The 12715-nt window shown below is 37.6% G+C and overlaps 1 protein-coding gene across 1 annotated transcript in view; it reads left to right on the top strand.

Annotated features, from left to right (window-relative positions):
* Positions 1-12503, top strand: part of LOC149805835 (cerebellar degeneration-related protein 2-like) — a 36248-nt gene extending 23745 nt beyond the window's left edge. The window contains exons 2-4 of the mRNA XM_089950549.1: positions 5558-5670; positions 6513-6661; positions 7597-12503. Of these exons, the coding sequence (XP_089806675.1) occupies positions 5558-5670; positions 6513-6661; positions 7597-8644 (1310 nt within the window). The 3' untranslated portion in view covers positions 8645-12503. The remainder of the gene's footprint in view (positions 1-5557; positions 5671-6512; positions 6662-7596) is intronic.
* Positions 12504-12715: the final 212 nt, after the last annotated feature.

Below are 12715 nucleotides of genomic sequence, written 5' to 3'. Positions count from 1 at the left end.
TATCATGTGCTGAAAAATGGCGTTAAACCCCACAACAACAACAACAACTTTATTTATTATTACATTCACATGAACAACGGTATGGTAAACCTTGTGTGGCTGTCAATGGCCGAATATAATATACATGTATGAACCTAATGGAGAATAAATCTCTTTGTTTGCTAAAATGGATAGGTAGTCTTTAAACTTGAGTTTTGTTATCTCGAAATACAATCTGGGTATGAATGAAAAACTCAGCCGCCAATTTGCATTTCTTATCCTGTCCTTAGTATAGTTTTTTGCCATTAAAGGCAACCCCGATCGCCCGGTTTGCTGCTGATTGGTTCCTGGCATAATTTCCTATGTTCATCTACATCACATGGCAACTTTGGGTCTCTGTCAGTGACAGGTAGAATATGAAAATAGGTCACATTACTTTTTTATTCGATTGTGTTACATTGGCTAGCTTCCGGAAGCCTAGTTGTTAGAGTGTCCACCTCGGAATCGCGAGGTCGCGGGTTCGAAACCCGACCGAGTATGGCGTGACGGGTTGTTATGCCGTCACTGTGGTAGATGTGGGGTGGGGTGCTTCCGATATTTTATTTAAATTATTATAGAAGTCCTACCCAGGCTCGATTTTGGTTGGAAGTTAAATTAGTGAAAGATAGATGTAAAGTTCCGAACCCCCAGTCAGCAATGCCGACGGTTAAATGATTGAATATACAAAAAATGAAATTCAACGAATAGCAATATAATGACAATTCAATATTCAAATGATTAAAATTTCCCAAGTACTCTCCTTCCGCTTGATCTGTGATAGCCTATTGCATCATTTGATTAGTAGTGTGAGATAGCATTCCACCTGTCCTTGTATTCTTCTCATCTGTGTACTCTTCTCTCCTTTTCCTCTAATTCCTTCTCCTCTTCCTCCCGACTTTCTCCAGATTCCTTCTCCTCCTCGACTTCTCTATACTTCTCCTCAACTTTCTCCTCCTCGACTCCGTTTCCCTCTTCCTCAACTCTCTCCACCGACTAGACTTGTCGACTCCGACTGCTCTGCTAGTCTCACTTCCGTCTCCCCTCTTAGAGACTCGGGATTCACTGAACCGTAAGTTCTATCCCCCAAAAAGCTTTCTCTGAAAACACAAGGACGGTACCATATTTTCCTAAGCCCTCTAATCTCACACTACCACTACACATAGCTACCATCAGATAACGGCTTTTAAATTTCTTTGGTCACGCATTCATTTACATCGAAATACTCATACGTTCTTATATGGTAAAACAACGTTGTAATAAAGCACGGTATCAATTATTTCTCATACATAAATCGATAAATTGCGTCACATCAGTACATGTTCCTAATCCCATTATACTAAACAATATTACAGCAATCAGACGCATTTCTTTACATTAAAACTCATACAAAGTACACAAAATATTCAAATATCCATGCTCTGATATATCAATAGATCCATATTAACTAATCTTACACACTTCAACCATTTTCCAAATTCACAATTCAAGCATGTGTAAAATCTAACATATCACATGAATAAATGCACTAGTTTATTACGAAGTATCCAAACAGCGAATTACAAAATTAACTCTGACCACAAGCTAACAACACTGGACAACAAATTTTTACAAAAGTCATGTTACTGAAATAAAATTAGTCAATTCTTATCAATTTTTATGTGCTGAACACGAATATGACAGTCAAATTGCAAAATTGGCTCTAGTTTTTTTGTAATCTGCAAGAAATTAATGTTTACATAACGAAATGCATTCCAATAGTAAAAGGTCAACTGTAATAGCCTACCTATAAAAAATCAAGTCATTGACTACATCTTAGATTTCTTTGCCTGTCTCTTGTACAGCTGTTCGGGAGCATCTCTGAGGAGTGTCCAGCAGTAGTCAGCCAGCATTGTAGTGGACCATTTTCCCTGGTATCTTTGTTCCATTGTTGCGATATCTTGATGAAAACGTTCGCCGTGTTCATCACTAACAATACCAGTTGCTAGGAAAGAAATCCAAATGGGAATGAAGGAAGTGAATCTTTAGAGACATATTGCAGCCAAGTTTCTTATACTTCATCAACATGTCTTCTACTAGTTCCTTATAGTTTTCTGCCCTAACATTTCCGAGGAAGTTTGTAGAAACTAGGCGAAAAGCATTCCATGCTTGTTTCGCGTCACCTTCCAGCAAGTTGTTGAACCGGTCATCTTTGAAAAGCTCTCGAATCTGAGGACCCACAAAAACTCCCTCTTTAATCTTTGCTTCGCTGAGTCGAGGGAATTTTTCATGCAGGTATCGGAATGCTGGCAAAGTCCGGTCAATGGCTTTCACGAAGTTCTTCATCAAACCTAGTTTGATGTGAAGGGGTGGTAGCAAGATTTTCTGAGCCTCAACCAGAGCTGGGTGTTGGATATTCTTCTCTCCAATGGCTACATTCTGCCTGTGAGTCCATTCCTTCCTCATGTAGTGCATTTCCCTTGCTCGGCTATCCCACTCGCATAAGAAACACATGTATTTTGTATATCCTTGCTGCAGTCCCATTAAAAGGGCAACTACCTTCAAATCACCACAGAGGTGCCAGCTGTACTTGTTATACTCAATGGAATTCAGTAGCTGCCTTAAGTTATCGTATGTCTCTTTCATGTGGACAGCATACGCTACTGGAATAGATGGAAGAATGTTTCCATTGTGCAAAAGCACAGCCTTGAGACTCAGTTTCGAAGAGTCCACAAATAGTCTCCATTCTTGTGGGTCATGAGTGATTTTTAAAGCATTCATGAGGCCCTCAGTATCGGAACAGAATATCAGATTACTTTCCTTTCTGAAGAAAGGCTCCAATTGCTGGTGGCGCTTTCGATATGCAGTAATTGTGACATCTTCTTCTAGAAGATTCCATTGTTGGAGTCTTGATCCTAGCAATTCTGCCTTGTTCTTTGATAAGTCCAAATCACGAATCAGGTCATTTAGTTCTTCCTGTGTTATTCTGTGTGGGGTTGATGATGCACCACAGTAAAAATCTGGATCACTGCATGCTGATGGACCTGGAGAAGAACAGGTCGACTCACCTTTGTCTTCGTCAGATGAATCAAGAGAATATTCTGCTGGAGGTTCTGGAATAGGAAGTCCCTCACCATGTGGAACTGGTCTCAATGCAGACGGAATGTTTGGGTAGACTATTTTCGACTTCTTTCGCTTCGTTATTCCGCCGGAAAGAGGAGGAACCAAGCAGAAGTAACAGTCATTTAGGTGGTTGCTTGGCTCTCTCCACACCATTGGGACTGCAAACGGCATTGATGACCTTTTGCAATTCAACCACTGTGAAAGCTGTGTTGTACATGTAGCACAGCATATATGCGGAGCCCAAGGCTTGTCTTGGTCACCAACCTTGCATCCGAAGTAAAGATGATATGCCTTCTTCACTTGAGAATTGATACTTTTCTTCTGGTTGGCAAATGTCACTTCCCCACAAATATAGCAAAAATTGTCCGCGGTATTAACACACTTTCGAGGCATTACTGTTCTTTATTGTACGTAAATGGATAAAATAATAAGTTTTATGTAACAGTAGCTTGAACTGTCTCGCACAACGTCTAAAATATTTTAAATGCTGAACCCATCTGATTGGGCTTTATATAGTACACTGCTTACGTCAGCTTCAGCAGCCGCCTGGCATTAGTATAATAGGCCTACACATGTATAGTACACTGCTGACGTCAACTTACTTCAGCAGCCGCATGGCATTAGTATTGCATTGCATCAGAAAATGATGCAATCAACTGTGGATGATGTGAGCATGATGGTATTATGCAATGTTACATCATTATTCCGGATGTTGCTGCAATCCTACTGGAGAAATGTACACAGTGAAACATAGAAAATGAGGTATATGAATATCTTCAAAACGAGAGCCAATGCAAATTTTTCACGGTTATATTCGTGTTCGGCACACCAAAATACTACAGATTAGGGCCTTTTCAAGTCAGTAATGATTTCACTGTTGACCAGTGCAATCTACATAATTCTCTACATAATACTAAAGCTCATTTCTCAAATACGCATGTAAATTAAAAACTACAAAGGTAATTCTACGTCCTAAACGATCATATTAATTAAGCATACATGCTACACATAATTACAATTACAATGCTGTAATAGTCTTCAAAAATTGGGCAAGTAACTTACTGAACTTTACGAAGCTTTGTCTTTGCTTAGAATCTCCTAAGTTTTATCGCAGAATTACGAGTGGCTCTTGGAGTAATCCTTCCTTTACGAAGCTTTCATTCCTTAGAATCTCCTCTCTAAATTGTACCGCCAAATTACGAGTGGCTCTCTCGGAGTAATCTTCCCAGGTGAAACAAAATGTTCGCTTGCTTGTTAGAAGTTATAATTCGGATCCAAATTGTTATCACACCCTCTATTCCAATTCTGATTGGATGTCGCTTTGACCCGATCCAATCAAATTTAGCAGACAATGTCCTTCTCGCTGGCCGTTCACATGGGGACAGATTTAGAACACGCCCTCGCGGGTTGCTCTGATCCTAGGACAAAGCTGTAACACATAGGTGGGAAGTCGCGCTAAATAACGCCTGTGCCGATTCAAAATGCTGGATTCTTTTTCTGGTCACGGTAATCTTGCGGAAGAAATTAACTCTAGCGTGCGGAAATGTTATGACATCAAAACATGGCTTGTAATAATACCGTAGTTTTTATACATGACTTACAAACTGGGGCTGAGCAAACGTGACACCGAGCTGTACCAAAGACTTATAAAAATGGTATTTGCAGCTGCATCGCTAGATACTCAGCATTAAGAGGTTAGTGTTAGGACTGGTCGGGCTGGTGTTTGGATAATGTGACTGGGTGGGACATCATACTACATATCTGCGGCATGATGCCCCCATGCTAGACATCACTATAAACTGCCACATTGCAGACGTCGTATCTGTTTGACAGAAAAATTGTTAAAGCTACGTTACAAATCCAAAACACACACACACACACACACACACACACACACACATTGGCTAGCTCTAAAACACGATAAACCTGCATTGTTCGATATAATTGTACGTCTTTCCACAGTAGTATTTTCCACCAATAATAGGTCACCCGTAGTGGCCGTACGTTTTGTAAATATATGTTAATGTAGCGGCAACATATTTTCAACTCGACCATCACTATTTTTAAAGGGTCAGTCTTGGAACATTTGTGACGCCATGGCAGTGTTAATCATCATGTAGATGGGCGATTTATTAAAATTAATCAACACTGTTGGTTGTTTTTTCTTAAGTTTATATTACAGCTTATTGTTTCATATTAAGGCCAACATGATCATGTTGTGTATTCATACCTCAATCAATAAACTGTATTATCTTCTAGGAAATATAGTTCCTTTCTCAGCAGGTATTTCAGATTTTCATCTGTATTGAATTTAACTTGTTTTTTTATGTCAAAGTTTGCAAAACAACCAAAAGCTTGCTCATTAAGAAGCATAATACTTAATTTAATGGCAGACTGGACTGGTCGTGTTATTGACTTCTCCCTCTCTCTTTCAACACAGACCTACAGCTGGCTGCTGAACTCGGTAAGGCACTGCTGGAGAGAAATCGAGAACTCGAGGCCCAGCTCATGCACGTGCAGCAAATCAACGCCGAGCAGAAGCTGGAGATGGACGTGAGTGTATTCTAGAGTTGTTGTATTATATTGGATAGACTGTTTCGCCATACAATTCGTAGTTGAATGTATTTTTTTTATTGCTGTGTTAGTTTGACAATTCTTTTGCTGTTTAAGATCAAAGATTGCGCGATGGCAGCTGTTGCGTAATTCTAGATGGAAGTATGGGTAATGACCTTAAATATTGATTCTTAAAGAAATTAATATTGGAGTATACAGCTTCCTCTTTGAATTGTCACAGGCAAAACCCATTTGTTTCGACAGGGCGAGATTCCTCATTACTATACAGACTGAACACACAATATACCTATATTCTCATGTTCTCATTCTGACTTTCATCGATAATTTTGTCAACTGTCAATCATGACAATACCATCAATGCGGACATTTTGACTGTTGATATAAAAAAATTGAACAAATTTGCACTTAATACTTTTGGTAGTTTGTTGTATTTGTTGTTTTTTGTGCCAAATATTTCCAACAAAAATATATTTCTTCATAAATATTTCCATCAAACTAAAATTGTCTTCCTTTTTCCGTCATTAAAACCTGTTAATGAGACCATTACAATATAATGAAATATTCAACAAGGAAAACAACATATTACAGTCAATCGCATATAAAGAAGCACAAAATAAATATTGCCTAGCTTTGACAAAATCATTAAAACTAAATACACACATACTTATCTAGACTTATAACAGTTGATTGTAGATGATACATTAAAATGTATACCTAAACACAAAGCAAAATGTACGCAAAAGAATTAGTACTTAACGCAAGAAAGATAAACTAGTAAAGTCTGCAAACTTTACAGCCATTGCGCTTCTATTTTATCACAGTACCTGGCCCGGCAACTGGAGAGTGTGAAAGATACGATGGAGAGTAAAAACCGGATGTACGAGGAAGTGGACCGGAATGCACAGGAAGTAGAGAACATCAACCAGAAACTTGTCATAGATTCCAAGGCAGACAAGCAGAGGATTGAAAAGTAAGTAATCATTGTGCGATGTAGTCCGATAAATCAACCCACCAAATATGTGTTGATACTGATGGACTATATATGGGTATGATGTCACCTGTTCATTAAAATGTGCAATTTTTGCTGCATGAAAATCATTCCGGAATAATCATGTGTAAAGTTTAGACGCATACTGGTAATTAATTGGTAATAGCCATATCCAGCCCGAAATTCAAAGTGGCCACAGGACAGATGGTTGTGCTATTCCACATGGATTTACAAGTCACCAAGGATAGGATTTGCCCTGGAAATATAATGTACATGTCACCAAAAGAACCCTAGACGGTAGCTCCACAGCATGAGAAATACTGGCAAGTCTATAAAATGAACACCGATGTGTGCAGTCAAAATTTTCTGCAAATAATTGCAGCTTTTAATAAATAGGTGATATCAGCCCATAACCCGAAAATTAATATCATCACAGTTGAGGAACTGATTTATTGGCTTATGTGCGAAGTAATTATACAAGTCTCTTATCTGCTTGACATCAGGAAGGGAGTCTAACTTCAGTGTTATGTCTGTCCAGTTATAAGGTGTTGAAACTTTTGCTAAAGGAATCGGGAAACAGATGACTCACTTTGGAGGATTTTGAGTTCGGGACGGTAACGATTGTATCCACCTCTGAATCCAATCTCAAGTCTACGTTTTCTACAGTTTAAAGTAAACTAGAATTTTGAAAATGAAATTTAAATATTTTTTTTAAACTCTAATGAACCTATTCAAAAAAGAAGAGCTTTACAATTGTGATGTTTTATCGACTGATTGTGTAGCATACAAAAATACATTAGTTAGTTGTGCTTGTACGTGTGATGATGTTTCCATAACTCGACAATACTAGTTCAAGTTTTTATTCTTCAAGGTCATACTCGACATATATTCCAAATAAAATATTTTTGTTTTTCAAGACTCTGCTCTCAGGTGGAACGCCTGGAGGAAAAATGTGAAGACCTGCAAAAGAAGATAGAAGACGTGACGACGGCGGAGAGAGAGAGGCAAAGGCTGATGAAACAGCAGAACAAAGACACCAGACGAGCGCGAAGCCTTGCTAATCTTCCAGATAACAAGGAAAATAGAGACATAAAGTTTGAGAAAATTCATTGGACGTACAATGATAACTTTAAAAACCTTCCTCTCAACCCATACGAGGTAGAGATTCGAAACTTACAAGAGGTTATCAAACAGATGAAGGCTCAGCAGCTTCTAGACAGAAGAAAACGGGATGACCTTGACACTGAGGTTGCCTTGCTGTGGGAGGAAAATACTTCACTGGAAATCAAAATTCGCATTCTTGAGGAAGACCTAGTTCGCTACAAAACATTACAGGATGATATTCAGAAAATCAAAATGGAAGCCGGAAGGTACTGTATTAAATGTGGTCAAGAAATAACCAAAGAAGAACAGAACAAAATTTCGAAGGAACCTGAAAACGATGATCCAGAGATTGGCGATGAGGGAAAACTTGTCAAACTGGAAAGTGGGGGAAGTCTTTACGGTAATAGGGAGTGTCTGAAAAAAGTGGCTATGGACTGTAAGGAGACAATGACAGCTATAGAACCAGCGGAAGATCCGGATAAATCCAGTGTGTCCATTTTGAACGAGCTGGAATCGCAATACCAGTCGCTGTTTAAGAAGTACGAGGCCCTGTTGCAAAAGGGTCGGAGGCCATGTAGTTTCATTCACCATGAAGACGAGGACAGGCATTTGGCTCATAAGGAGGTTCAGACGTTACTCAAATTACACAGAAGAGGGGACTTTCAGCCCTCCCATGGAGCCAGCTCGGCAGAAGGGGAGTTTGAGAGTCCACCCTACAAAACCATATTCAGAGACATTTTTGCCACTCTAAAGAAGTCGCGAATCGAGGAGACTGGAGAGACAGTATCGACATCGCCGATGGAGGAGCAATCTGCCAGCATTGGGATTAAAGGCCAGTCAACGAATGGAAGAGATGCGTAATGCATATCAGGTGTTTCTTGCCTACATAGAATGTTAGTGCAGCTTTGGGAGTATGCAATTGTGTTTTATACACCGCTTTCACAATGGAAGAGCATGGAAACTTGAGCATAAATTTGATCAAGTCGCTATGACATTTTGATTTTGTTGCAGTACGTGTGTCATGCTGGATACGAATTGTACGTGACGTTTTAATTCATTACACGAAGGTCAGTGATCAACTTTCACACTGCCAATTCACAGTAAAAATCAAAGATATGGAACAATCTTTGTGGGATTTAACCGAACAGCAAGGATGTGGTGGAAACATTCTTGGCGATGATTTCACCAAACAGTTTAGATATGGTGAAAAAATCTTGGTGGGTTTTAACCGAACAATATTGATGTGGCGGAATACACTTAGTGGGATTTAACTGAACAATACCGATACTGTTTTAACTTGGCTCGTAATGGGAGTGATGGTGAACTGCATTTACCAGAGTGAGATTTTAAAGCATCACAACATATACTCCATATTTTAATGTTTAATGAAAATTTAGTTAATTAAGATAGAAGCTTCGTGTAATTTCAGTTGACGTAACTTACACAAGATATATGTAACTATCAGATGAGATCACAGTTTGTGGGTATTTATATGCTAATGAATTCCGCATTATGGTATGGTCTGCACGATTGTCATGTTATGGTTTAAAATGAGTAAATAATGTATTCCCAGTTGAGAAAGAACACATTGTATTGATATTACTGTGCATAATGTATTTATTTATCATGACTTTCTTATTTGATTCGCTATATCCATAACTTCGTCTATCGTTGGAGACACATATGATTTATTTCATTACCACTCAATTCATCACCGACACAGGCGAGAAAAATCAAACGTTCCGATCTGGTCAGGGTAGGGACACTGATTTTTCTAATAATATCGGTATCACTAAATCCAAGAGTTTAGTCGCATTGCTCTTGTATCATAGAATGACTCAAGAAGCTGGCACACACCATTGTTCCTTCGTCGCCATAGCGGTTGGAATGCCGGGTACCATTCTTTCATTTTATAATTATTCGTTCATTCTAGCAACCCGGATAGATACATATAGCTACTTTAAGACTAGCCAGGAAATATATGTCATCAATTGGCCACTTATAGTCTACGGAAAGGTTCGTTATAAAGCAAATTGAATATTTCTTAATATTTTTTTCTCATAATTTTTGAAGACACGTGAATCACGACAAACTTTTCGATTTCGGTGCGTGCGTCTTTACGTTTTTAACTAACTCATGAACAACGGTCGTAGAAATTGAAAAACATTCCTTTAGGGGCGGGTGGGTGTTGAATGGAAGGGGCCTAATTACGGAGGAGAGTGAAGACAATGGTGCTTTCATGCCGTTTTCATTATTTTCCGTTGTAATTTACCACATAATTTTCCACGTCCCACATTCACGTCTTTTTACTACAGTCCCTATTTCGCAGATAGTGGTAAGTTTCGTTTCCTTTTGTTAAAAACAGCTTACTCAGTTTTATCAAACGCTAGATTTTAATTGATTTGGGCATTTTAGTGACTTGGAAATTTTTATTCAGTGCAGACATAAGATATATTTTGTCTATCAAGCAAACATTCCACGAAATACTGCTAAGATCATGTCAAATTGATTTTTTGAAAGAAACATTTCTTTGTCGCTAGTTACAGAGTACTTTGCACTAGAGCTTAACAGGAAACTAAGGATTAAAAGCCGTCTTTCTCGAGTCAGTTTCAAGATACTCTCGAGTCAAATTCGCGACATTTCTTAGAATGGTAATTTTAATAAATTTAAAATGTTCATGGACTTCAAATTTAAATGTTTATTGTTTTATTTTCAAAGACTTTATTTCTTAGCATCTGAGAAATCTAAGATAATATGTGTATCGCATACTAGTTAATATTAAATATAATTTTTATTACACATGTTGATAATTTACAGGAAATCATGGTCATGTTACGAAATGGTCGTATACTATTAATTTACACTGAAAATATTTGCATGGTGCTAAGCCGTGAAGCTTGGCGGATCTTTAGAGTCTTCTCCTCACCCCTACCCCCTGTTCTGGACACAAAATTCAGCCTTATGATTTGGAAAATGTACACAAATGCAAGATTAGATAATAGTACATTCGGCTGCACAACGTGACATTTCTGATATCATTACACTATTCCGAGTATGCTTGTGAAAATATTCTCAGGAAGATTATCTCACGGGAAACTCCAGATAAGTTTTCTTCTCAACTATATGCATATTTGAACTGTGTAATTAAGAAATGTTAAGTTAAACATTAACATAGCGCCAAGTTTGAATGAAAACGAGAAAGTCTTTTACTGTGTGTAGGATAATGTAAATAGGTAGAGAAGAAATTGAACAAACCTGATTTTGTGCAATACTATATCATTAATTTGTTCATATATATATATATATATATATAATGAGGCTATACATTTGGCAATATGCAAGTCTTTTATGTACATTGCAACTTTTTATTTACATACCTCGTCCACCACCACCCACCGTAAAAAATCATCAAAGCAAACAAAACTGTATTTAAATACAAATTACATTTAGTTAAAAAGCTATACTTGCAGTATTAAACTGAGAGTTACAAGCCTTACACTTACTATCTTAAAACAATTATAAGTATAGTAAAGAGGTAAATAGCTTTTTGACAACGCTAATCCTTTTACTTCTTAAAGCATCATAAATCAACCCAACAGCTGCCATTGTTTGACCTTGACATTCTGACATATCTTTCACTCTGGTCATTGTTTGAACTTGGCACTCCAGCGTCTCTTACACTCTGGTCATTTTGCTTGACCTTGGGACCCTGGTATCTCTTACACTCTGGTCATTGCTTGACCTTAGCACTCTGGCATCTCTTACACACTGATCTAATTTGAAATTGGTACTCCGATGACATCTCTTACACTCTGGCCATTGTTTCAATTTGGCATTTTCCGACATCTCTTACACCCTGACCATGTTTGAACTTGGCAGTCTGACATCTCTTGTACTCTGGCCATTGTTTGAACTTAGCACATTGTGCAAAGTATAACCACTATATTATTCAACTAAGTTTAATCTAAATGGTTTATTATTCCCATTAACCAAATTATTTTTTTCTCTTCGAGAAGTATTTCATTATTTGGGCCTATTTGTTTATATTGACTATGTTGATATACAAGATGGGGCCTCTTCTGAGATTTGGCGGAAGACCTTCTAATCAAACTGTCATCGACGTTTTTCTATTGGCTTTCACACTTTACAAGTTGTCCCAAAACACATTTGGACAGAGTTTACAAATATATCTATGTCACACAAACATTTCTGCTTAATGTCACATTGGCTTCTGATTTAAAAGTCTTTTTGATGAAATTTTACATCCAGTGAAGCAAGTATAATAACACGTGTTAATTGTTTTGTTATGTAGGCTTCTAGTGATCGTCATCTTTTAGACTGAGTAGCCATGTCCTGAACACTGTAATATATTTGTACTGTTTTTTATGATATTTATTTATAGTACCATCTGTACTTGCTTATAAGCGGAGTCAAACTGCAAACAACAAAGATCATAATCTGACATAGCATAATTCACATGCGGATCAGGGTCTGTGTTGTTTGTCCTTCTGATTACTCCTAACAAACTGCAACAGCAGTTCTGGGTCTGTGCAGTTTGCAGTTAGACTTGACTTATAAGCAAGTATAGACATAATTCATTTAAAATTACTGGTGATACAATAATAAATGTACATAGCATTTGATATTGACCGTATTTGTTGCCTGGAGTGAAATTTGTTAGTTATGTGGAAAAATGTAATAAACACACTGTGTGATGGTATACTTTCTTTATTAGAACTTCCATAGCATGAAAAGGCTCCAGCACTGAAACTTGCTATATCCTTTGCCTTAATCAAAGCAGTTATTATCAAAGATACTTCTCCAAGTTTTATTTAGTAGTTATTAACAAAAAAAATAATCAAAACTACCCAGTATGTATAATATAAATATTGCATGGCAGAAAAATGCCAAAGTAATAATGAGCAATATAGA

The sequence above is a fragment of the Sinohyriopsis cumingii genome, chromosome 2 (assembly GCF_028554795.1).
Source record: "Sinohyriopsis cumingii isolate HCF-2022 chromosome 2, ASM2855479v2, whole genome shotgun sequence".
NCBI lineage: Eukaryota > Metazoa > Mollusca > Bivalvia > Unionida > Unionidae > Sinohyriopsis > Sinohyriopsis cumingii.
Note: the sequence above shows the minus strand (reverse complement) of the source record. Positions and strands in the feature narration are given on the sequence as shown.